The 27,618-nt window shown below is 36.9% G+C and overlaps 1 protein-coding gene across 7 annotated transcripts in view; it reads left to right on the top strand.

Moving 5' to 3' along the window:
* SOX6 (SRY-box transcription factor 6) overlaps positions 1-27,618 on the top strand; it is a 370,323-nt gene that overhangs the window by 144,255 nt on the left and 198,450 nt on the right. For all 7 annotated transcript variants that reach the window (XM_054275398.1, XM_054275401.1, XM_054275399.1 and 4 more), the window contains exon 4: positions 10,922-11,132. In XM_054275398.1, the coding sequence (XP_054131373.1) occupies positions 10,922-11,132 (211 nt within the window). The remainder of the gene's footprint in view (positions 1-10,921; positions 11,133-27,618) is intronic.

Below are 27,618 nucleotides of genomic sequence, written 5' to 3'. Positions count from 1 at the left end.
ATTCCCTTTGTGCTCCCTTTTCATTTGACAGATTCAGCAATGTGTAACAACTGTAACGTCAGACCTGTAATGACTTATACTGCCAGTATCATTTCACCCGCCAATTTGATATTACAGTGGGGGGAAGATAAAGGAACCCAAAGATTTCTGTAAATTCATATTACTGAGCTGAAAAGATTATACTTATCTTTCTAACTGCAACTTAGTGTAAAAACACCTGGATCTCTGGGTATTTATTGGTGATTGTAGCCCTACTAGAAAATGAAACCTGTTTCAGGCTAAGGCCATATCTATTAACTGTGGTAAACTGTAGGGAAGAGGGCAAAGTGGTACTGAGATAACGGTGAAAGTGTTGTGCCTTGTCCAGTGAGACAGTGAGAAGAGGGCAAGAAAATAGTCAAATTTTTAGATTGCATCCAAAATCTGTCTCTGATAAGGCAACAGAGATGTTGAGCGGGAAAGGCCAAAAATATTTAATTTTGCTAAATTCATTAGTAATTGAGTTGTTGTATTCCAGTGATAAATTTAGTGGCCAGCATGCAAAGAAATGGAAAATATGAATATGTTTGCTCACTGGGGAACCAGGAATGGCCCCCATCTTCATACAGAGTCCCACACAGCCCATGAGGTAAATTACAATGATTTTTTTTTATTTTTGCTGTGAAGTATCAGGAGAAAGCAGGGCCAACAAGAAAATACAAATTTAAATGGAGAAGTGACTTTACCTTCTTTGAGGAATGGGGTGGTGTATTCCCATACTGTTAAGGCTGGACTTGGGACTTGCGAACAATAAATTTTAGCAGCTTTAATCTAAAGAAATTTGGACCCTTTGTCCAAAATGCACAATTTCTCATCTGTTCCCAACAGCAGATAACCCACAGAGAGGTAAGTTCTCTTCCCACCCCCAGTGTAACAAGCAGGGTTGTGAGGAGCTCACAGGCACTGTAGGGATCACTTGTAGGTGGTCACTGGACCCTTTTCTTTCCCCCCTGCCCATGACCCCGGGGCAGCTGGCAGTGGGAGTCAGTGAGGCAGTGTGCGCATGCTCTGGATGAGGGCAGGCACATCTCTGCTGTTGTTTTGGATGGGAGGGACTCTCGCAGGGAACCCCTGCAGCAAACCCAGTCTCGACGATGGGCGTTATTTCCCTGGGACCGAGGGAAACCAAACACAGACACACACACAAGTTAAATTAATTGTCTCCAAATATATGCTGTGTTTCCCTGCACATTTTGTAACATCATTCAGAGATCCCTTGGATTTAGAAACTAACTGTGTCTCATTGGATTTTATCTTAAATGGCAGCATTGACAGATATTTCATAATTACGTCAAGACTCTCTATCTTTTGTTGACTTCTTGCCAAAGGAGTGAAAGGCTTCCTACCTTTCTGCTGTGGCTGCGTGTACATCTCAGCAGTACTGAGAGCAGATTTATGTAAGCAGCAGAGAAATTGAAGATCTTTTCATATCATGTGTATTTGTTCATTTAAAAATAATTTTAAATCACCGAGTATCGCATTTTACTTTATATAGCTTTAACAAAGCTACTGCCATCAAAAAGGCAGAAATAGGTGGTATCCTAAAGCTCTCAATATTTTGGTGCTTCATTCTCTACATAAAACAGGCACAATCCTGTTGCTCCCCCCCACCTCCTGCTCCATGTTATTAACTTCTCATGTTGAAGGTTCTACCCTTTAAGGAAAATAAACTCAGGTGTTTAGGGAAGATCATTGAAAAACATCTACACATCATGCTAAACACTGTGAATTTGTTGTTATATAAATTCATGGCTTCAAATTCTTGAAAGTTATAGATACAATTACATGTTTTGAAATTTTATTTTTGGTTCTTTTATGGACTGAATATGAACATATAAAATGCATCAAACATAAATGCCCTAAACTCTGGCAATTCTGTTTCTGCTAAATTGCTCATGCAGCTGTTATTTACATGTACAAATCTGAGTTTTGTGATCATCGAAAGCAATTCTACCCTGCTTGTGATATTATTTCTGCATGCCAGGTAGTGCATTAGAATTTTTATCTAACTAAAGAGATAAATACCTACATACATAATTGCATGGGTACGAAGTTTTGGCTGAAATTAAAGGGTGTGTAAAAGCTGAGGATATGGTATTTTATATTTCCATAAAATAAACATCTATGAGAAATATATTGCATAAAAGATAGAATTAATTATTTTTTAAGCATGTTGTTCTGATTCAGAAGGCATTCAGGTATGTGCTTAACTTTACTTTATTAGGACTACCAGCAGCTATAATGTTTAGCACATGTCTAAATGTTTGAAATATCAAGGACTTTGTTTTATTATCTTTAGCATAAAAAGATGTTAACATTTCATATTAAAAACAATAAAAAACTTGCCTAGAAGTGTGAGGGATAATGTGTTTATTGGAGGTGGTGAAATATTAAATTGAACTTTATTTGAAGAAGAATCAAATAATTGTTCTTGTTGGCATGCTTGTTTTATTTGTTTTATTTTCATTTTGACATTGCATAATTTTTCTTTTCCAAATGCACAGTCTATTTTAAACCTTTCCCTATATTCTAGGGTGAACTGTATCTAAACAGAATTAATAATCACCTGAGTTCTTTGCAAAAGACTTGTGGTTTATGTTCATCTAAATCTGTAGTAATTTTATTCCTTTCTCCTATTTCAACATTTCCTATTTTTATGAAGCAATTTCTGAAAACTTTTTAATTCACTTCTGTATATTGACATGAATTTTTTCAAAAGTAGAAGCATTAACGCGTTCTAAATTGTTAATTTTTTTTTTTTTCCTTGGGCAAAAAGGAATCAGGTATGCATGCTGATTAACACACTCCAGTCATTAACATGTGATTATGTGGGCTGCATATTGAGCACCTGCCAAAAGATAAAATCCAGCACTTTACTACATCTGTGCAAGGACTTTTTGCATTTCTTTTGTACTTTGACAGCTCAAGAAAAAACAGACTTTGGTATCTTTGTTCAGCATAATAAAACTGTGTACATAAAATATCTTCATGGAGGAAGGAAAGATACTACATATATTTATTTTAATCTTTGAGGCCATGAAAAGCATAGGGACTGAGACTTACACAGCACCAAGTGTAATATGAATCTCCTAACGTACTGTATCACTGACATTCATATACAGTTTACAACATTCCTGCATGTTTATAAGGATTATCTGTTCTGGGATTCAGCCAATGTTATTGTAATTCATGGCAATTTTATGTGATACCTTTATGTCTCATAAATTTCTTGTTTTTATTTCAATCTTCCAAATGTTTCATCAGTGTTTACCTTAAAGAAATACAAGTACTCTATGCAGCAGGCTGGTTTCCTGCATGCATTCCTCTGCAAAAGCTGGAAGGGGGACATAAAGCATGTACTGCATGTCATGGAACTATATACAGAGGAGGATTTTCATGTGCATTCGATATTGCTAAGAACATAAAGACAAATTTTATTTTTATATTTATGATAGATCTACTTAAGTTGGACAATTAATATGACCTAATAGGGGCAAGTTGGATATATACAAAGTGGTCTGGAATATCCAAGCCACACAATCCTTGTTTTATTTGGCAACTTCTGATAAGCATGCATCACAAAATACGTATCTTTATTTACCCAGGAGGTAAACAATGCTGATCAGCTGGGACTGATCACAATGCTTCTTTAGTTTCAGTTTAGATGAAAATGTAAGTCTAAATAATCATTTTGTAAATGGCTATCCATTACTTTTTCCTTAATAAGAGCATTTAACCAAAGTGCGGGGCATAAAGTCGCAATATTGTTGTGATTTATTTCCAAATGTAAACACAGGGAGTTAAGACAGATGGTATTTGGATAATTAAGGAAATCCTTAGCATCTAACTCTTACAAAAGCACATGAGTTTATGAGTATCATTTGTGGGTGAGTTGATTGCCATATAGAACTGATCTGTCATTGTATTTAAAATTTTTGGGCTGTTTTTCTATTGTGGAATGGAGCAAAGTACCTGTCAATGTGCTTCAAATCGCTGCTCGTTTGTAAAGAGAAGGGTTTGAATCAGAAAAATTGTAACCTCCTGAAATCTGTGTACTAATGTTGGTTTGCTCCAACACCTGAGCAGGAAGGGATTTTGGCAGTTAAGCAATATAATATAAAATATAATATATTTTACATAAGACAAAATGTCCCTGCCCATGCCTTCCAAACAGACAGCTGAATTTGCAGTGGCCTCTTTATAAGACCATACTTAGATTATATGTGCTTGATTATTATGACAGCTCATTTTCAAACCTTTGATCTAAAGTTATTTTCCTTTTTAATTTTTTTTTTTAAATTCTTAATTTAACATAGTATTTCTTGGCTTAGAGCTTACTGTTTTGTTGATTCTTCTTGAGGTTTTTAGATGTGTATAAAAGATGGAATGCAAACCCTTTAGAGATTGTGTTCAGCCTATACTTCGACAGTGAAATCAGTATAAGTTTTATCAGAGTAAATGCTGAGTAAAAGACTTGAAGCTTTATTTCATTACTTGCCATTTGCCCTCCCACTAGCATAATTTGCTGAGACTTAACAAATGATGTTCTCTCAATAGCTCATAGCAGTCATTCTCAAGCCTTGGATTTAAATAAATCTTTCTTAATAAAACTTTTGTGTTTTTTTCTTAATCAGATGAGAATTGGAAATGATCACTTAGATTTTTAATTTATTTTAATTCTATTTAATTAAATTCCTCAAAATGGGAAACCATATTTAATGTAGTGATTGGAAATGATTTTGTAAACATTTGCTTTCATTATATGTTAACTCCAGACTAGTTCCAAGTGCCAGCATGCCTCTAGTACTTGGAATCAAAACCACTCTGGATATCCAACTTTCCTGGGGTGTTTACATGTGTCCCATTCAATGCAGAGACAGATAAATATCCCTTTATAACAGAAAAGCCTCATCCACATGGAAATAAGCAATTCAGCTGACACATTTTATGTTAGTAATATTTGCTTTCTACTTCTTGGCCATTCATCCTGTGATTTCAGTTGAACTCTTACAGAAACAGTTTTCTCTCTGGCTATTAAGTGGGATTGCAGTCGTCAACTTTCAATCAAAGTTGATCACAGTTATTATCAAATTGCTAACTAACACCGTGACCTTGATTTCGTGCAGCCCTCAGTTTCATTTCACAAGGCTTCCTCTTTTCTCACCTTCAGAGAGCTCCAGAGGATCCCCCCTCCCGACGTGAAACGTAAATGCTGCCATTAAAATCCGCAGCCCTGCGCACTTCCCCCCGTTTAAGACTCCTGACAAGAGAGTCCAGCTCTCCAGGCTGTTGGTCTGTCCTTAACCCTTAGGAGGACACCAAACAGTGATCTTTTCCCCAGCCAGATTTCCATTCATGATTGTGGTGTCCCCAAATTGAGATGTTGCGTCTCAGCCCCCAAATACAGCCCCCCGTATTTTGCACTTTGGCTATTTGGAGGAAGGAGAAAGAATAGTGAATTGTCTTTTTAGCCTGTAATCTCTCACCAATAGAACTGTAATTTTGTGTCTGATTGCTCTATTTTGGAAGTGAAAAGACTTCAGAGAAGGTGACCAAGTTGGCTCATGATTCAGCTTGCAGGTATTTCTATAGATATTGGCTTCCCAATATAATATAAAAAATACTGGGTGAGCCATCAATACCTTTATTTTTGTCATTTTCAGCAGTACTCTCATTTATCCTGTTAAAACCAGTGGGAGCACTGATGGAAAATGAGCTACTTAAACTTTTTCAATCTAAATACAAAAGAAGAATTTTTTACAGTAACAAGAAAATTATTATTATTTGCTCAATCCCTTTTCAGTGGAAACATCTCAGAGCCTATAAGGCTTTTCCTTTCTTTATACAGAAACCATTAGCTATCTTTTTGAAGAATATAACCCATGTAACTTGTGAAATTTAGTGAATGCACTTGCTATAAATTAATTTTCTCAGAGTAAGAGGCCTGCTGAACTATCTTTACATATTATCTTAATGTAACAGTTTTAAAGTAATTACTGTGGTGTGTGAAGAAAATACCATGTGTGTAGTCACAGAGTCCCTGTTTTTATTTTTGCCAAGTTGTTTGTAATTATTCTGAATTGTTCCTGCCATTCCCAAAGCTTGAGCCTTTCACAGCAACTCCAAAAGAAGTGGCCAGCAGGTCACTTGTTTACACCAGGCAGCCTGGAAAGCTGGTAAGACTAAGGAAAATGTTGTTGACCACAAACATTCCAAGAAAATTTGAGGTTGGTTAAAGTATATTGTCCCTCCAGCATGAAAAAGTCGAAGGATAGACCTAGGAAAGCTTTTCCCATGGTGTGCTGGAGCTCTTCATGTTGTTTTCCAATTTACATGCAATAAAGGTGGAGGTTTTATTAAAAGTAAAGTATGATTTCATGCAGGGGCTGTCTATCCCTGAATGAGTCATTCCATAGTATTTCAGTGTCCATACCTTGCTACTTTGGGGTTTCTGTATTTTGTGCATCTATTTATTTTTCTCAATTTTTTACCCTTTGAACTTAATCCTTAAATTTATAGTGCCTACATATTGGTATTTAAGCTGTTATAATAACAGAGAATTTTGTCAAAACACTAACCACAGTGGGTTGAATGATCAGTAATGAAATTTGGGCTGTGCTAATGAGCTGGCAAGGAAATGTAGACAGGAAAAATGCCATTTATTTACCTTGGTATGAAATCCCAACGTTTCAAAAAAAACCTCAATTTTGCCCCTGCTGAATAGTAAGCAGCTGAAATAGTGGTCCAAAACTGAGTTTGTCTCTTTGGGGCACTAAGATTTTCTGGCTTAGTCATCTCTGCAACTAAACATCTTTGCAACTTTAAGAATTTTTACCTGACACAGACAAAGATTGAGATAGAAAATCACTGTACGTGTTTAAGCTTTCAGATCTGTTCTTTTTTTGTTTAATAAGCTGTCTTCAAGTTTTAGGGCTTGCCAATTTTTAGAGACCAGTCTGGAAAGGCCTCTATTGTGGTGGACAAATATCCCTGTGCAGTCCCTTTATGCATTCTGCCACAGGCATAAACAGTTCTACAATTATCCAGTATTGTTGTGCAAGTGGGAGGGTAGTTTTATAAATCCAACAAAACCAGAGTGGGATCCTGAAGAAGCATGCCCTGTGTTAAACATTTTATCCCTAGACTAAATGTTTGCTATTTATCTGATTGTATTTTCCATATTTCTCCCCACCTTAACTGGAAATCAGTGAAATCGGTGAGAGTAGCACACCATGAAAAGTGTGCCTTTCAAAGGGAAATGTCATGTGTTGAAGACATCATTTCAAATTTAGACTTAAAGTACCATTTTTACACAAATAAATGAATTTTAAACTTGACAACCCAGGGATATGTCCCTTGTCTAGTGTATTATGGAGCCACTGGATCAATTTGGGCACCAGATTGTGTCCACATATATTAAATGGATATTCACATTAGTCGTATTTAATTATTAATTTTCTTATTTTTATCTGTGATGCTGAGAAAAGTTGACTTGCGTAGAAAATTTTCTTCAGTGCTGATGGATTTCACATTTGGATTTTGCAAAGTGAAAACATTTGGGTTGATCTTGGCTAGGTACTTTACTTGCATTTACTTCCTCTTCCATGATCTTGGAAAATACATGAAAAAAACCCTTAATAGCATCCTTTCTTTTCTCTCTTCAGATCTAACAAAGAGGGAATTCCTCATTTTGTAAAAGGTGGCTTCAAAAAGCTTATTAAGGATAAGAGATGTGTTTTTATTGATTTGTTCCATATTCATGTTCAAAAGGACCAGGTTCTCCTTTCCTAACCATGAATTTGTAGGCTTGTTCTAATTTAGGAAGCATGGTGGTTCTTTTCCATCTGATCTCCAGACTTTCTAGGGAAAGCAAGAGGACCAAGAAACCATTTGCAGAGGTGATATCCCTCTTGTTTCAGACAGCACACACAATCCACTAGACTTTTCAGAGGATACCTGGATGTATTAGGAGGGTCTCTGTCTGCTGCTCATGAGTGTCAATGCAAATTAATTTTTGATAGCCAGGTCTGCATCTGATGTATGTGATAGTTGCACTTTTGGTCTTGCAGTGGGTGAGGTGCTGGGACAAGCCTGACATGCCACGACAAGTGGTCTGCAAAAGGTTGTAAGGTCCATCATGGAAATTAAAATCCTTGATAAATTTACTACATGTACTTCATTTTCAAGAAGCTGAATGCTGCAGTAGCAACTTCCCGTCATGTACAGTTGAGTTAATTTTGTAGAGTAAAAAATAACAGGAATATTTCCCTTGCCCCCTTGTGTTTTGGTCTGTCTGGTCAGCCATTATTGTGAGGTCAATAAAACCTGCTCTAAGTGCCCCAGGCCTTAATAGAACCAGAAATATTACAAATGCATTTTCTGTTTTATTTTTATTCTACATTTTAATTATCCACAAAACTGGCAATATAGAATAGTTCATTAATTGGACAAACCCTCATACTTGCAGTCATTCTGCCTCGCTTCCATAAATCTGCTTCATTTGTGTGGAGTTTAAACTTGTCATGTTTCCATTGTCAATATTACTGTCTTTTGGACAAGAAAAAGAAGGGTGAATGTGCTGCCTGATGGAGGCAGGACTAGGAGAGTCTTTGCTTACAGCAAAGGAACCTTGTGCTGGACCATGTATGCATCCAGACAGGGAACAGGAGAGGTTATCAGGAGGAAGAACATTCCATTATTCCTACTTACTCCACAGATTTGCCTTATCTTCTTGTTTCCGGCCCAAACAATAGATTTAGTGTTCCTTGCTGAGAGCACGAAACCCCTGCATTGAGCCTGATGGATGTTCTTCATGTACTGTAAGAGGATGTTGCTCTCTTGAAAAAAAACACCTCTAAAATTACTAAGTTGTTCTTGTACTGTCCTCATAGGTGAAAGTGTCGAAGTATGTAGTATTAATTCTTCATTGAGGAAAGGGATTATGGAAAGTCAGGCTTTACATCTGAAAAAGGTTAGAGATGCTCTTTCCATCTCCATTGTAAGAAAAATTCAAAGTAGTTTTTCTTAGAAAGAGTTAAATGTATGAAATGCCTTCCATTTTGGAGGCACCTAAATAAGTTAATCTCTGTACCTGGTCTAAGATACTGTTCTCTGTGGTGTTTGATTCTTCAGTGAAAACTTAGTTAATGTTTATTTGCTAAAAATACAAAGATAAAATTTTTATTTCCTGTCACCTCTCTTTCTGTTTGTGCCTGTGAAACCTCTGTCACTCCTACTGTGTTGATGAGGGGCTGCTACCAGTGGGATGAGATATAGTGTCTTCTAATTTCCTGTCTTAGAGAATAAATGCATTTGCAACATCCCTAGCAAGTGCTGCCTCCTTCTCCAGTGATGGTGGCAGTGCTGTGCTGGTCACAGACCGCTGTGCTTGAGGATGATGTGTCACCACCTCCTCCTGCACAGTCCCCAGCCCCGAGTCACCCAGCTTGCTCCTCGTGGGTCTCGCTCCTCCTGTTACATTGCACAGCTACTTCTTAATCTGCTCCAGACTGAGGCAAAGATTTGTGTCTTGTGGTGTAGCTGTTAGTTAATGCTTTCTAGCCTTTCTTCGGTGCTCTGAAGATTGGTATTTTCAGCTCATAAAGTAGCAGGAATATTATTGTTATGGGGAACACTGCTTTGCGAGAATGTTTCTTGACAAGACTATTAATTAGCATCTTAATATTTAAATCTATTGCCACTGTAATTGCTCTTAAATCTTAAACAAAGTATGTTTCATGGAATCTAATATACACACTGACATTTCTAGGCATACCATAAAGAAACATTAAAAAATCAATAGCTTTTTGCCCAAAATATTTAACACTCCTAGCCTGTAATTATTAAAAATTAAAATAGAAGAGTAATTTTGGAAAGGAAAGTGTGTGAGAAATTCTTGTGGCTGAGTTTTTGAGGACAAATCCAAGAACAACTTCTCTTTTGAGCTGAAATTGTGAAAACAGAGATGCAGTGAATGTTGCAAGCATGACTGGGAGAATGACAAGTCTGAGCCAGAGAAGTTCAGGAAGGGCTTCACTGTTGGGTGAAATCACAAAATTGAGGAGAGCTGTCATTACTCATTGCTTTTTGATACCTTTTTTTTTTAATAATTTTTGCTCAAATAAGCATGATCTATTGATAAGGGAGATGGATGCTTTTTACTTCTATGTTTTTGACTGTATAACACCTGATACACGTGGTCCTGGGACCTGTGTATTGGTATACCTTGTGTTGCCATAACTTCATTTCCTTGCTCATTCTTGCCTATGTTGGCCTGAAAATAAGATCTCCTTTGTTTATTAGAAGCATTGTAACATTCACTCTTTAAGAAAAATTTAAATTTAATTTAAAGGGCAGTGAATGCGCATGTATACATACATACCATTAACCTTACTTAATTGTGAAGTAGATTCTTTCCTCCTCGATCATTGTTGGCCTCACACTTTCTCTAGCTTTAAAGTTATGCTGTTTTCCATTAGCTGAGGATTTATCCAGGAATAATTTGTCTTTGCTTGTACTTTCTTCCTTACTGCTGTGTGTATTGTCCTTACTTAAGGAACTAAAGAAAACTGTAAAAGCCTAACACATCCATTGTTAAAAAGTGATGAAATGGCTTTTTACTGACGAGGGAAATCCTTGATGAAGATTACCTCAGGCATGAAGTATGAATGTTAGAAACATGGAGAGCACTGGACTTGGGGACAAAAGTGCCTATGTAAAGCACTGAAACAAAAAAATTAAAATAATAACACTCAGTTTATAAACTGAAGGATAGATGTGGGTTTGTTGGTGTTGCAAATAATGCTATCAGCTTTTGCCTGCCTGAGATCCTTCTGCCACGAGAGAAGAGCCCATGTTTTGACCTTGTTTTGTTTCTTTGCAGGAGTCAGAGAGTAATAAGTTATGTTCCCTATATTCCTTCCGAAATACCTCTACCTCACCAAACAAGCCCGACGAAGGAGGTCGCGACCGCAGTGAGCTAATGACCAGTGTTAACTTTGGGACACCCGAGCGCCGCAAGGGAAGCCTAGCAGATGTGGTGGACACACTGAAACAGAAGAAACTAGAAGAAATGACCAGGACTGAGCAAGAAGGTATGTGCTGGATAAGATTTGATGCCGTTTTCCCACCCCCCAGTCCTGTAGTTTTTATGGCATAAAGGATGTGTTGGGTATCGAGGGCCGTAAAACTGCATAATTGGCAAAGGCTAGGATAAAGTTATTCACAGGTCTCCATGGCAATGGTAGTTTGAGATCCATTAGGGATTTTAGACAAATATGCCAGTTTTAAAAAACTTTTAAAACTGTCTTGGTTGTGAGTCAAAGCAAGAATGTTGGATTTGGTGAAAACTCAACTCTTACTTGAAAGGTTATGATGAATTCTTAACTGGCTGTGGACTTGTGAGGGATATTCTTCAGTTGTATTTGTTCTCTTTCTTTTAAAAGACAAATGTTTATTTTTAACAATAAGAATGAATAAAACATGAGCTGGTTTGTTCTGCCTTAAAAATTCTCATCTTTCATCACTTTAATAACCCAGCATCTGTAACTAGGAGAATGGGAAACATTTTAAGTGTAAAAGTACATAGTTCTGACCTATATAGCTAGAATTACAGGGGAAGAAATTTTTTTTTTTTTTCTCCAGTCTCCTCAGATATTGTTACAAGTATTAAAACAGAGATAAAAATGAGGACAAATCTTTGAGTGCTAAGGCAGTTTATGTAGCCAGTCCTTATTCATATACTTTCATTGACTTTGCAAAGATTTTGGGTCATGGTAGGAAACAAATAGAATTGGAGAGTGAGTTTATCAGTGTATGTGTGCACACAGGGGCTATCGTGACAATTTCTGCCCTTGGTAAGTAGAATGAAGGCTTACTTGGTTCTGCAACAATACCTTTTAATCTGTGAGCTCATACATGAGTTTGAATCAGCGAAGTTGTGAGAGCAGGAGGCTCTGAAATAGAAAAACAGGTGCGGAGGCATCTGTGTGGATTCTCTTAGATATTTTCCCAGTTCAGTTTTGTGGCATTAAAAATAACCCAGGAAGAATATTTATAATGTAGTAGAGCCAAAAGACAGTAGATTCTTCTTTTCTTTTTTTCTTTGAAATAGGAAGGAGTTCAGAATTATTTTACGTCCTCAATTTCTTTACATGGTCACAGTGCACTTCAAACATTGCACTTGAAGTTCCCTTTGCCTCATGTAGCAATGCATATTTCAATTAAAATTGAAGCTGATACAATAATATATTTAAATATGGGATAAAATCATGTAGTGATGGAAGTAGGCTTCTAAATTTCTTGGCATAATTGTTAAATGCCAGTGTGTTCTATAGGTGTCCTTTCTGAAGCTGGTGAAACATCTCTAAAGAGAGAATGTCCCAGATTCTTTACTACCATCTGTCTGTTTTCAGCTGTAAAGATCACTCTTTTAAAAATTGCTTTCTTAGATTTGGTGGCTAGGCTAGGAAAACTATTTTAAAGATTACTTTGGCAAAGTTGTTTTCTGCAGTCGGTAGCAGTCGTTCGACACCCCATGCTAATCAAAGGTCTTGGCTCGTACTTTGCTGCGGGAGTGCTCGAGTTGCTGTTGATTATATTGACACCACAGCTAAGGCTTTTCCAGGAGTGTACTGGATGGTGTGCTAATAAAAATGTGCATCAAAAAAGTTTAAACATAGTATCTGTCTGTAGGGATTTGAGCGTTTCATAGCTTATTTTTGTATGGGTTCTCGAGAATTTTCTGCCCTTCCCCTGTATTGGTATACACTGGTTGTTCTAAGAGTGCAGAGCACAGAGATCCCTCTCTCTGAGTCAGAGCCTTCCACACGATGTGTTCTCATCAGCTGAAATAAAGGTCGTTTTTGATCCATAAAATAATCTTGCCTTTTATGGACCACATTATAATGGAAAGCTATTCTAAAGTCTGCCTGCAAGTTCAAAGGTATTTGACTGTATCTTCGTGTTTAGGTTAGGTTTAGATTAGATATTAGGAGACAATTCTTTGCTGTGAGGGTGGTGAGACTCTGGCACAGGTTGCCCAGAGAAGCTGTGGACACCCCTCCCTGGAAGCGTTTAAAGTCAGGTAGGATGGAGGTCTGAGCAACCTGGTCTGATGCAAAGTGTCTCTGCCTCATCACTGGGGCTGGAATTAGATGATCTTTAAGATCTCTTCCAAGCCAGGCCATTCTGTGATAATTTTATGGTTCTTCATTAAGTTATTTTCCATTCATCCACCAGTTTCTGCAGGGAAAAAAGTTACTTATGCTTTACAGAAAATAATTAATGAACATCTGACTGGTACCATATAAACTAATGCAGAAAAATAATTAATAGAAAGATTGGAAATTCTTTAGGATGTTACACTTAGGAAGTTCAATGTTTCTAAACTTCTGTGTAGGCCAGGAATATCAAAATTCTTAGAACAGATTTGAATACCCAATTCAGTATTCAGAGGTTTCTCTGAATTTAAAAGAAGTACTCTCCGTACTTGTTTGATTAAAATAAAATGAAATGTTAAAAATAATTACTATTTTAAGATTGAACTTTGTTTTAGCTTTGTGCAGTCAGTTGGAGAAATGAGGTCTGAGATTATGAAATTGTTTTGCCGTCTTGCAGTGTCTTTAGAACAGCCTAATAATAGCCTGATCACACACTTACCATACATGATGCTCTTTAACATCTATCCTTTGAAATATGTTTCTGTGCAGTTCTTTTCTTAAAATAGTATGCAACCAACGCAATTGTGGAGCTCTTTGTGTACCAAGTCCTGCCGTGGCACAAAATTGCTTACCCAAATGGAAAAATACCTGCTGGTTTTTTTAAAAATAGAGAGAATAATATAATGGGCTTAATGAATGAAATGGAAAAAAGATATGTTTTTACTGTATATTGTGGTGTGGGGGTTTTAGTCCTGCATATCTCCTTTAAAAGAGTGTAATAGTTGATGTTAGCCTCATTTATAGGGATGGCCTCCTTGACCACTGATGTAGCTGTGGGATTTGGACTAACACACAGTCATATGTCAGGTTAATTGTAGAGTTAAGTGTGGAGTAAAGAACTCAAGAATTCCAGTCACAGATCTAACCCCCATGCCAACACAGCGAAAAGTCTCTTTTAATATTGTTATAGAGTAACTTTCTGGTCCACCTATATAATCTGAATTTGAGAAATACAGGTTTTTGGGGTCAAACGCTTAAATACTTTGTGCCACGCACTCAAATATGAGGTGTCTGCTATGCTTGTATATACTCCTTGTTTCTGTTGTACCTCATAACACTGGAAAAGAAATACTGGGAGACTTTATCATGTCTGAATAGATATATTTAATCAGAGTCCTTTGGCTCCTGAAAATAAGTTGTCTAATGAGAATTTCATCTGAGCAGCTGTGACTGAGGAGGTCAACAGGCATTGCCTAAGAGAATATGGCCCAGCTGGTTAAATCTGGTTGTTGTAGTGATTTAAATGGTCAAGTGCTGCTTGTAATCCAGGACCGTCTGTTGGTAAAGGGAAGAGTGAGTGCTTCAGCATAATGTACAGCTGTTTTAATCTCTCTTTAATAATAGTGCTTCAGCCAGTGTCATGTCTTGTGCATGGTGTGGGAACATGGCTGCCTCACACAGCAATATACCTTAGGTATGTTTTTAGCTTTATTTGTGGTCTGAACACAGATTACCAACATTACAGGATAAACAATATATTTTTTGACTTTGTGGTCCAGTATTTGCAATTTTTGTACAGTAAGGCACTCCCGTGTCTTAATTTGTAATGATTTACAAATGTGAGAACTGATGAGAAAATTGAAAAAGAAAAGAATGCTGCAAATATTTAGAGTTAATTTGAGTATGTAAAGACTTTGCTGACATGTGTTCTCATAAGACAGAAGAGGTCAGAAATGAACAGGTGTCTAATTTAATCAACAACATTAGACTCTAGGGCCTCTTGGATAACTTGGGTATATTCATCTTAGTTATTCTATGAGTTGGATTGTTTTACTGGCCTTTTTCTTTGGAAGTATCCTACAGTACAATCAAGTATTAAGGCTCTTCACAGCTCAAAAAGAAGAATTTCTGTTAGACAGTATGGTCTAACTGCTTCTCTCCTTTTCTATCTCCTTCAAGTAAAACGCTTTTCTTTTTGAATATTGCTTATGTTACTTTTGTGAGGCAGATTTACAGCCTGGGCTGCCCAAATTCTATGCTGAGAATTGGCTCCCAGACAGCTATCCTACTGTAGCTCATCATAAGCCTCTCGGAGCAATAATTAGTAGTACACATCTTGTCTGTAGCGAGGAGAGCAGATTTCTCCCTTTCAGATTTGGAATGCTAGGTTGGCAGGTCAGCTGGCACTTCTGAGCTGGAAACTGGGCATGTCATTTCTGCTAAGTGCTAAGCCCTCATTACTCAGAGCCTGGATTCCTAATTCACTTTTGACCTTGATTCAGAGCAATGTATACAGTATCATTTTTCAACCAAGCTCGGTTCACAATTCTAGCACGAGCTTTTTATGAAGTGCCTCCCATTCTTGTTTCCTCCTTGAAGACCATAGTTGAACATTCAGAGATCAAAGATTTCTATGTATGCATGGTGGAATAATGAACATCTATATAAAGAGTAGTATATTCATAAATTTCCATCTATTCTCTGTCATGTGCACCTGTTTGTACTCTCCCTCTATGGGGGGATATATGGGTGAATATTTAAATTAAAAATTAAGGGTTCACATGTATTATTAATTCTGTATGCAGTAGGAAAAATCTTACTCTGTGGAGGTGATTTTTCTGATTTTTTGTTATTTTTTTCTCCAGCTTCATGAGTTAATAATAACTGAACACTTTATGTTACACTGACTTAAAATAGATTAACAATTCCTCTATAAAGCTTTCTATCATTCTAGTAATTATATTGGAATATAATAGAAGTATATTGAAGTATTGCACACACAAATCCATGAATTTCCTGCTTATTCATCGAGAAGTAGAGAAACTTAAGCTTTCACATACCATGTTTTATAAGTGGACATTGGCAAACAATTTGGGTTGTCATCGTTTTATTTATTTATTTATTAGTTCTGATTGTTTAGGTTCTTTTTTATCAATCTGTGTACATTATATTGCATTAAATGAATGGAGAATTTCCATTTTATTTTTGTGGCTTTGTTTTAAGCCTGCCACAGCTGAGAACAGAGAGAGTTCAGACATGAGCACTTGTTTTCTAGTATAGTTTTAAGCACAACCTTTGAGGACCTTACATGTCAGGAGTTTTCTTTGGTGGATCAGTCCTAGAGGTGAACTGCTGACCATTTGTGGTCAGTGAATATTTTAAAATGTTTTTAAAGAATTTTTGCACAGATTTAATTCAAGTTATCTGTCTTGTGGTGTGCTGGATACCCACACTTTCCACTGATTAAGGCATGATCCTTGGCTGTCCCAACACACTTGGTGTTCATAGACCTCTGCTATTTCTTCTTTCTTTTTAATTTTTTTTTTAAATGGATAAAGATATTTTGTTCAGGACTTCAAAAATATTACTGGGTTTTGGTATTAGGATTAGCCAAATTAATAAAAAAAAATTCATCAAATAATGCAATTTGCAAATGGTCACTAGCATTTCTTTTTTGGATATGAAAAGCTCACCTTCTTCAAATCCTTTCATCACCTTTGAAAAACCCTGCTATTATCTGCTTGGTCCCATCCTCATAATGGTTCCCTTTTCTTCCTAAAAATCACTTTTACTAAGAAAATTGAGAATCAGTTATGCATATGGTTAATTTAATACTTATCTCTTAATTGCTTTTTGTTGGAAGGCGTGTATAGTGGCATCTAAGAAAGGGAATTTTTCTTCTAAACTCCAGACATGCTTCCAAAATAAAAACAGAATGAGCAAATAGCCCAAATGTCCACAAAATAAATAGATGACTCAGACCAAGTTAAAAGAGAGATAGGAAGCACATTTTCCTAAATTGCTGTTTTCTTCCATTATTTACCTCCTCACCATATAATTAAATACATCTTATTATGTCTCTCTCTATTTTTTTTAAAATTCCAATTATCTTGGTAAAATCGCTTGTTCACTTTTTCATTGCAATTCATGATACTGTTTAAAAAAAATTCTTCTATTTATTGAAATCTTATGGATCATAAAATTTCTAATGCTTCTTTTGTTGAAGTCTAAAGTGAATTCCTATGTCTTAATGTGTTAAAGTAATTTTGGACCTTTTTTGGAACATTACCACAAAGGAAGGGTTTTCTAGGGCTATTTTCCTGACAACTAAGAGAAGATGTACCCATTTTCCTTCTCTATTTGGTTTTTCTTTCAGAAATTCATTCCATTAATGTATTTTCATTTAATGAAATTTAGAATGCAACATACATTTAATTTTTTTTTTGTAAAGACAGACTCTGTGTAACTCAGTCTGTAATACTGTGTCTGGCCATTAATATTTTGTCTCATATTTTTATTTTTTATTCTGATTGAAATGTAGGCATTTTTTGATTATTCTCTTTTTTATATCCTTTAAATTTTTCAGGATAGTATTTCATGATTAAATGCCATCTCACAATTTTTATTTAAGAAAGTGGCACATCTTGCCATCTTTCCATCTCACATTTGTATTTACCTGTCTGCCTGAACTACAGCCTTACCCACTGTTGTAGCATTTGAGAATCTAATCACTGCTCACAGGTTCTGTGTGGATATAGGAATTTTTCAGCACTTTCCAGTATGTCTTATGCTACATTTGAAGACTTCACTTTCCTTGGTTTTGAAATTCTTCCATGGCACACAAATGGAGAACAGCAAAGACTTTTACATGGGTATCATGGAGAATGAGATCTACATGAATAGGTGGACAGATTACCTGGGCCATCTGCTTTGCTAGGATGTTTTCATGTCCCCTCTTAGTTCTTATTCAGGATCGTCAGTAAGGAACGGGTAACTCTGATGGTAGCCTTTTGAGAACCTGTCCTGAAAAAAAACACACTTTGGTTACTGTCAGACATGTACCTTGCTGTAGGATCCATGGAATTTTATGGAGCTTCTGTTTTTCTGGAGGTTCAGTTTTTCAGTGCAGGTTGTTCTCTTTTTGAGGCTCTGAACCTGTGCATCTCTACAAAATTGTTGCTTATGCTGGTAAACAGAGTTGATCCTGATAGGGGAAGAGTCTGAAATTCAGGACTCAGTTCTGAAGATTGGTACATCCATTCTAGCCATGAAAATGCTTTATTTTTGAGAAGGTGCTTGCTTTCACTGTTTTGAGATTCTTATATTATGTTGAAGAAACATTTTTATTCAACCTAGAATATGTGAGTTGGGTGAAATCCTTTCCATTGGAAGAATTGTGCCTTGACCCTGTTCTCATTATCCCTGAACAGGACAGATTATACTGAAAAAGGCCAAAATCTTCTCTTTGCCATCATCTGCTGACCATTCCAGTCAGTTCCTTCACAGAGATGTATTTTCCAATGTCTTACCTTCAGGAATCATCTTATTTTTTTACTTTTTCTTTAATCCCAGTCTAACCCCTCAATTCTGACATTCTCCAGTGTTAGATACAATTTAATTTATTATTTATTGCATGAAAATTTGTCCCAATGCTTCCCTCTTATATAATTTTCTGCACTATGTTCCTCTACACTTCTCTCCTTTTTAGACATGGTCAGATATCTGCTATATTTACACTCTTTGTATGTTATTAGTATTGTGGAAGCATTATTAAAAAAGCATATCTTAAAAGCCAGTCCTTTCCTAGGGGCAGTAAAAAAGGCAAGATCAATATGAATAGGTACAACTGACAATGAGCTCTGTGGTAGAGAGTATAAGTGAGTAAATAGCTGTAAAAATATGGAGAGTTGTTTCAGTTGCATGATCTTGGCAGCAGAAAAATAAATTCAAACTTCATTGGTTTCTGATGTTCTGTGACACAAACAACGTTATGATCAGATCATGCTTTAAAATGGCAATTGAAATACATTTTGTAGTCATCAGGTTAATAGTAGGGACTAGACTGTGATACTTTGCTTCCCAAAATTTGCTGATGTAAATAAATATAAGGATTCAAGGGAAAAAATTGGGCTTGAACATGGCTGATCTTGTATGCCATTGTATTTTCCAAGTTCTGGAGGGTGAATGGCCTCAGATTTCTTTGGTGATGGACTTTAATTTAAGTTGTTCTTACTTGCTTTGCCATTCCTGCTGTTTTGCAACAGGGCCTAAAAGTGCTTTAAGTGCTTGTGACTGGGGTAATGAATGAAAATATCTTCCCAGCACTGAGAGTATTGCATTAGACTGAATAGTCACCTTACTTGTAAGAGCACTATTAGAGAGGGGCAGCTGTAACTAAGGATAATGATTTGTGTCCAGTGCTTATTTACTGAAAATTGTAAATGTATTATTTATTGAGAGCTCTCCAGACAGTGCTTGTCAGAATAAAAATGTCAACTCTAAGCAAAATGTTATAATACATAATAAAAATGCTAGGTAAACACTTTGGAGATACAGCTAATTAGATCTGCTTTTCTTAAAGAAATGACAGTAAAAATGCTCTGCAGCTTATACATTTTAAATGCTGATATATTCCTTATTTTTCCATACAGTATTTGGTTTAGATACCTTATCATTATTTAAAAATAATTTTGACAACTTTATTTGGTTGCCACAGGAGAGACAGAGGCACTTCCTACCTGGCTGCATGAGGCAGCTGCATGCTCAGGCTTTCCTGTTCATCCTGTGGAGAGAGTAACTACTCTCACCTCTGTGCTTCAGTCTGAAACTCCAAGATGCCACTTTGTTCGTGAGGGAAACCTGCCTCCAGTGGAAGCAACAAACAATTATTAAGATTAGTCTTCAGCCATGCTGATTAACCCTGAACAAATATTCCTAACAGGGAGCCTAAATCCATTCAATGCCAGTGTTGCTTTGGTGTATTATTAAATATGAGTAGGAATTGGAGAGGGGGAAAAAAAGTAGCTATTTTTTTTCCTATTTAAAATATTACTTAATTTTAGTTTAATTTTTATCTAATTTTTTCAATTTTATTTTCCATGAAATTTGCAATGAGAAGAATTAGAGCTTAAACAATTTGGAAATCTTTCTAGAGTGTTTTACAGTGTAAGGGAGGAAATTGACTTTTGAATATATCCTTTTTTGCAAAGAACTGCTCAGTTCAGCATCATAAAATTTAGGATGCCATCATGAAAAACAGCTTTCTTGTTTTGAGTGTATCAACCAACCTGAGCAAGAGCCTTACTGTGATTATTTTAGTGGCAGTCTGTCTGTGCTGCCCTGCGCTCAGTTTGCTATTGGTTCTGATGTCTTGAAGGCTGACCAAGAACAGAGACCTAGATGGAATTAAAGAATAAAGTAGGGATTTATTAGAAGGCCTCAGTGGATCCACCTTGGGCAGCACAAGAGCCCAGCCAGGGCTACACCCAAAGATGAACCAAAATGGTCACAAAATGGACAACCGATCATGGGGTCTCACTTTTAAAAGTTTTGGTCCATTAGGATATTGGAGTTAATTGTCCAATTATAGCTTTAGGTGCTGAAGTCCCATCTTTCTGTTTCTGTCTTCAGTCCACTGTTCCTGATGCTCTTGGGCCTGGAATTTGGATCATTTGTCCTTGGTCCCCAGCTAGAGAAGGAATTGTTTTGTCTACCTGCTCTGTGAAGAGAGCTTACTATTCCCTAATATGAAGCTCAGAACTACACATTAAAACAGTACAGATCTGAAAAATATAAAAGCTAAACCCTGAGGCATCAGTTCCACAGACTCAAGGAACCATGGGGTGGCTGAGGTGGGAAGGCATTGCTTCTCTGCACAGGGCAGGATCACCTACAAGAGGATGGTGAGCCATGTCCTGTCAACTTTTGAGTATCTCCAAGGCTGTAAACTCCGCAGCTTGTTCAGTGTTTGGTCACCTTTATGATAAGCAAGGATTTTCTTTTGGTTCAAGGGAATTTCCTTTTTTCTTTTTGCTCTCTTTGCCTCTGGGCCTGTAACAGGCCACCACTGGGAAGAGCCTGGATCTGGCTTTACTCCTGCCATCAGATATTTATATATCACACCCAGGAAGCTTCTCCTTTTCAGCCTAACCCTTCATGGTGCTCCCAACCCCTCTTCCTGTGAGAGATGCTCCCGATACTTGGTTGCCCTGTGGCCCATTCCTGCGCTCTCTCCAGTCCCACATCTTTCTGGTACTGGGGAGCCCAGAACTGGACACAGCGCCCTAAGAGTGGTCCAAAACAGGATCTATTTTAAGGCCACTAGTTCTGTACTGTAAGACTGAGCTGTTACCTTTAAAGACAAGAGTAACTTAATTCTGATAGTCTAATACTTCCTGAACTTCTTGCTCAAGCCCTGGCTGAGCCCTGTTCATGAGCATAATTTGAGTTTTAGCCCTGTGCCTGTGCTCTCACTTCCTTGTGTGTAGCTGATGAACACAAAGCGAAAACCAAGAATAAAAACACAATTCAGTGCTCTTAACTACATATTTCTGTGCTTCACAAGTGTATTTTGGACTGTGAGGAATCCTTCTAATTCCTATTTGTAGCCAGGTTTCTTCCTTATTTGCTCATTGGCACATTGATTTCCAAAATGCTGGAGTTGTTAATGTGTCAAAATCCACCCTCTTCTGTCCTGCTCTAGTAACATAAAGAAGTGGTGATGTTTTTGTAAAGTTCAGATTGTGATATTCCCGAAAAAAAAAGTGCACTAGTCCTTGTTAAATATAGTCTTGAGGGCAAGAGCTGTGTAAACATCTGCAGAGAGCTCCTGTTAGCATTGCTCTGTCCTGACTAGCAGCGCTCACCCTGTTGCAGTCTTGGGTCTGTCTTTAGCATGGGCTGCCAATCAGTAAAGCTGTGCCAAAATGTCTTGTTCTACAGCCTAGAATTTTGGAATGTATCTAATAGCTGTTTTCTTTTATTAATCATAATATATTTTTAGTTTTACTTACATAGGTGCCCAGAGTTCCCGGGCACGCTGCCCTATGTATGAATGGCTGTTTATTTTCATCTTCCTTTTTGTTAACTGCTTTACTTAATGCTTTACATAACCATTTGCCATATTTTGACATGAAGCTAAAATGCACCGCTGCCTGCTCACATTTCTTAAAGAACTTGATGTGACATCACCCTCTATGGTAAATCATGATCTTCACTGAACCTAAAAAACCCCATCTTGAATACTCTTCTGTCTTTTATTTGTTTGAAAATGTTGAAGCAAGCAGGCTCTTTCACCCATCTGGAAGAAGCCTGAGCATTACAGCTTAGAGAGCCTGCAGTGACACCAAAAACATTAAGGACTCTGTACTGAATGTCTTAGTCTAACATCACCTTAAGAATGAATTCTGTTTGCATTTGTAGCTATGCTGTGTGTGTTACAGGATATGCATGGGACAGGAGCTGGCTCTTTCTACTCTATCTGAAAATTTACCTGCATATTCAATATTTAAAACAGCTCTGCTTCTCAGTGTAGGTCTTAGCAGTCCTTATCGTATCTTAAATATGTAACAAGCAGATTACTTTTAAATATTTACAGTGAAACAAAAACTAACACATCGGGCAGAGGTTTGTTAAAATGTCAGAAGAACTTGCCATAGTGAAAAATAAATATTGAACCAAGTTTATTCCTGAGGTGGCTTTATTAATTTCAATAGAATTACTGCAGGAGTAGTTCTGGAAAAAAAAATCTGTCAAGATTTTGTATCATAATTTAAATATTTTTTCACAGAACCTTGAATAGCCCAGAAATAATTTTATAGGTCTGGCATGCACATGCATCACTAAGTAAAATAAGCTTCTTTGCCTCAGTCTCTGTTCCCTCTGTGGACTTGTTTGGTTTTTTTAGCTGTTTAAATGGGGTTGCTGCATCTTTGTTAATAGGTTTTGTTACATCTGCAGTTATACTTGTAATTAAAAATTTAGTTGGAGCATTGGTTCCCCTAGGTTTCAGTGTATCTGGTGTTTCTGTGATATAATAAGTAGACAAAGAATCACGTCTGTTGCCCTTTTGTGTCTGTGTATCAGGTAACACAACAGACAGTGGCCAGACATATGACCTCAAAAATCAAACCAATTTGTTAATGAACTAACAAGGCAATGTAATAAGCATCTCTATTCAGTCTTTTTCCCCAGCTTTCGGTTGTTCCTTAGAGCAAGGGTAGCCAGTGCTGTATCAACAAATTATTTGATGACAATAATTTGGCTGATGAGAATACAAGGAAAAAAGCCACAATCTAATTAGAAAACACTGTATATTAGGTGGAAAAATGTGGCTAATGTTTTATATCTAATTGTAAAACTGCAATTTGCAACTTTCGCTAGTTAACGATTTTTACGCCCCCCTTCCTTCTTTCCGCACAGAAAATCATTAAAAAAAAGGCCAAAAAAGAGACTACAGGATTTGAAACACAGTGGCCCTGAAGTGATGGGAAAATGGCCAAGGTGTCACAGCTAATTTCTGACCCTGCTTTATGAGTTCTGCTGTTCCTTATTCCCCTTGTCAGTCTGTGAATCCCTGAGGCTGTACACACTGGCCTAACATCACTCAACTCCAGTTTTATATCCGCTTTTAATAATGTTGAGTCTATTCTGTCCAACTTTGATTCAGACAACCTGCTTGTCTTGAAAAAGTGATATATTTAATCAGTGGCTCTGTCTCCAGCATAGCTCCCACTGCGTGAGACTAGAGCCAAAGAGTAGTGCAGTGGCCTGTCACTTCTGTTTGAATAGGTAATGTGGAGCTGCTCAGCCGAAGAGACAGGAGCTGGAACTGCTTGTTAGGACACATGATCAAAAGCCACTCTCTGCTTTCTGCCAATCAAGCCTCATGTCGCCTTGTGGGGCAGACATTAAATAGATTTTTCTGCCGTACACTGTGGGCACTTTGCCAGTCTGACATGTGAACTGTTACAAAAGATACCAGAGTTTCCACTTCTTGCTGACTGCTTTTAAATATTACCAAGCCCTTGCTGTCCAAAGTAGAATGTTTTAAATAATGGATTATGATAAACTTCCAAAACAATTAGGCAGTCTCCTTCCTGCTCCCAACTCTTCAAAGATATTTTGAAAAGCAAAACTGTAACTTGGTTTCTGAAAACAAACAAGCAAACAAAAAACTGTTGAGCAATCCTATGGCACATAGATTTGAACATGATTATTGTCCGAGCGTTATGGTGAGTTGTTGCTTTCACTTGTGCTATTTTGAATATTGTTTCTATTTTTAGACTTTTTACATTATTTAATTAGATTTTCCTAGTTGAGATCATAGCACTGTTTTATTACTATGTTTATGGGAAGGGATAATAAATTTTTTTTTTTTTTTTGTAAATGAGGTTGAATTTATTGATTGTGTTTATTGGCTGCTGGTGCAAGTATAAATGTCTTAAAATGGCTCTGTAGTTGGTTTAGTTATACTTTCCCTTGGTTTTTTCCTCTTTGTCTATTACCCTCCATAACCACCTCAGCTCTTGTGCCCATGGCAACAACGCTCAGTGGTTGAGGCTAACAAGGATGACATTTAAGCTTTGCCTAAGTAATGAATATTCTTTTGTAACTTCCAGGGCCACTGAATTTATGTCATTTTTTAGAGGTCCCCAGTACCTAGAGAACTGCTTCTATTTATGTACTTGTGGTCATGATACCCAGATATTTACTCCCTTATGCTTACCCTTCCTGATATATCTTTCTTTTTTTTTTTCTTTTTCAAGTAAAACTTTTTTTTTTTTAACCAAAACATACCATGGCAATCTAGTGGAATTCATTTAAACAGTGAGCTACACATAAACAGCTGCTCCTTCAATAAGCCATTCTTTATAATACCCTTATTACCTTCTAGTGTCTCAAATTCTGATTAGTCAACAGTGCTGATTACTGTATGGCATTCCACTGCCCATCTTCCTTCTGCTCAGCTGCTCATGTCTTAGCTGTTCTGTGATTACAACACAACTTGTGCATTGTTTCTCCAAGTTGTCCTTCATATTGTATATCTTTAAAAAAAACTCTAAACCGTGTTGAGGAGATGGGAAAAAAAAATCCCTAGAGTCACCATAAATTCCCTGAAACTCTGAATTGTTTTTGTACCACTGTGATCCTCACAGTCTGTGTGCTCTGCAGCTTTCTAGTGGGATGAATGAGTCTTTAGATTTGGTAGGGTAATCGATAGATAATGTCCAGTTAAAAGAACTTTGGAAAAATGACAGTTACTTATTGCGGTAAATGTAATAGAGCAGGAGAGACCAAGGACTGTGGGGTTTTTTAAAAAAAATCCACCAAACGCGAAAACCACACAGTGCTTTGTCCTGGTTATGCTTTCACAAAAGCCAGCGGGTTCAGAAGTTGTTAAGAGCAGAGCTTTGTCATGAGAAAGCAGTTTGGAAAACATCCCCTGGAAATGAAACATGCTGGGTTTCAGAAAGGTGTGTGGTGGCAGAAGGAATGCACAAAGTGAAAATGGGAAGGGAAGGAATTCTCTCCCTGGTGCGCTCTGGATCTCCAATTTCTGCTCAAAGCAGCGAATGCAGGGGTTTGTTAAGGACATTAAACTTTGCCAGCTGCTTTATAGGTAAATAGCAGGGAAGTGAGGAGAACACCCTTTCTGTGGCTGCCCAAACCCCCGCAGCTTCCTTTGGTGCAGCCCCTCAGAATCGAGTCCTGGTGAGCCTGAAACGCTGACACACTCAAAACGCAACCCCATTAAAGGCCTTAAATCTGTCATTGTGCTCTGGAGCCTGCTCTGAAAATAGCAAAGCTCTTTTTGTAAATTAAAATCGGTGTGAATGGGAACAGATGTTGACATGCTTTACTTTATCTGCAGGGATCCCCGTCAGGGGGGAGAGGGTCACTGAGGTTAGATGGCAGGAATTACTGCAAATGTGCAAAGGACAGGAGAGCCTGGTGCAGACATTGTTTCTGAGCAGGGAGAGCATCACTGGGTGCTGCTGGGGGCTGAGCAGCCCGTGTGTAGGGAAAGATGGTTGTGTAACAGCCTGAATTCCTTGGAGAATGCTGTCCCCTTGTATGTCTGCTCACAAGATAAAGGGGAGGGGTGTTTGGCCTGTTTTACAGAGCCGGTCAGATCTGAATTCCACGGGGTTCTGGGTGACCCCAATTCCCATTTACTCCCATGTTACCTGAGCTCACTCAGGACCGTGTGGAAGGTGTTTGGCATAGCCAAGGCTCAAATTACAAAAAATTTGGGCTCACTCTGACATAGCTTTTTTTTTGAATTTCAGCATCTCCTTTTAATGCATTAGGTGAACTCTCATGTTTCATTAGAGTCATCATCAACTTTTAATAGTTTTTGAAATAAAAACATAGCTCTGTTCTGAAATGTGCAATTTATTAAATAGCTTTGCTAGTCAATCTCAATAAATTCTTGTTGAAGATTTTTCCTGATTTAAAAAAAGATAGCAAAGGATGAATTTATTTATAAGAACTGTAATAGTTTCCCTCAATTCCTTTTATATTTTAGATTACCTTATAATTTTCTAAATCTACATTAACAATAATGATCAATTTTGTCAGTATTATTCACACCTTTTATTAATTTAGCATAGATGAATAAATGTGAATGTTGTGAAGAGTTGATTGGGAATAGATTTTAAATCTGACAGTTAGATTACAGGGTACCTAAGAAAAAATGGCTCTTTCACTAGGTACCTAGTAATTTAATTCTCGTTTGAAATTATTATAATTTATTACAGTGTGTGGGTCCTAATGAATGTCTACTATTAAATGAAAAGGAGAAATTGAAATTATGAAATTCTTTTAACTTGTATCTTAAAAATCCTCTTAAACAATTCAGTAGATATTAATAAGCAATGTGCTTTTCTTTCCTTTTTATATGAATGCAAACAAAAACATTTTCCTTGCTACATAATGATATTAGATCAGTACTGTTGGAGATTCTTACTTAGAATCAAGACTGTTTTGAAATAGAGTGGAATAACTTTATGTGATGAAAAATACCCAAAATTTTCTATCTTGATCAGATATTTAGGCCTTCTTGTATAAGTCCTTTTTCCTTCTTCAAGGAAAAGCTCAAAATCACTACTAGAAGTTTTGCTGCTGTTAGAAATGCAGATATGTATGTGTGAGAAATTAAAATTTTTCTGCATTTTTTCCTACTGAAGGAGTCAGTCATTAGGACATTTGAATTTAATACACCTTATACTTTTACTATCATGATGTAAAATTATTTTTCCACTTTGCTTATCAGTTTTCAATTGAGGAGTGGTTAGGAGAAGTTGGTAAAAATGGGTAGCTGTTTCCAAACCAATGGAAAATGGACAGGCAATGCCAAGTAAATGTAGCAAATAGGTTATAGTGGCATTTGAAATAGATGATGGGACACGAATTATGAATTATCTTTGTTAATTAAATTTAAGAAGGTGAAAACACATTAGAAATTTCTTTGATAAAAATTATATCAGTTCATACCAATGTGGTTCACTTAAAATTAGGCCATAATTGAGTTATAAAATATGTTTAAAGAATAGAAGGCCTCTAGTTTTTCTCTGTAACATACCATGGTATCTAAAATTATGTGGCTATCATAGCAGAACCATATAAATAAAAAATA

Source organism: Melozone crissalis, unplaced genomic scaffold, assembly GCF_028551555.1.
Source record: "Melozone crissalis strain CALT ecotype California unplaced genomic scaffold, PUWL_Pcris_2 ptg000018l_1, whole genome shotgun sequence".
NCBI classification, from domain to species: domain Eukaryota; kingdom Metazoa; phylum Chordata; class Aves; order Passeriformes; family Passerellidae; genus Melozone; species Melozone crissalis.
Note: the sequence above shows the minus strand (reverse complement) of the source record. Positions and strands in the feature narration are given on the sequence as shown.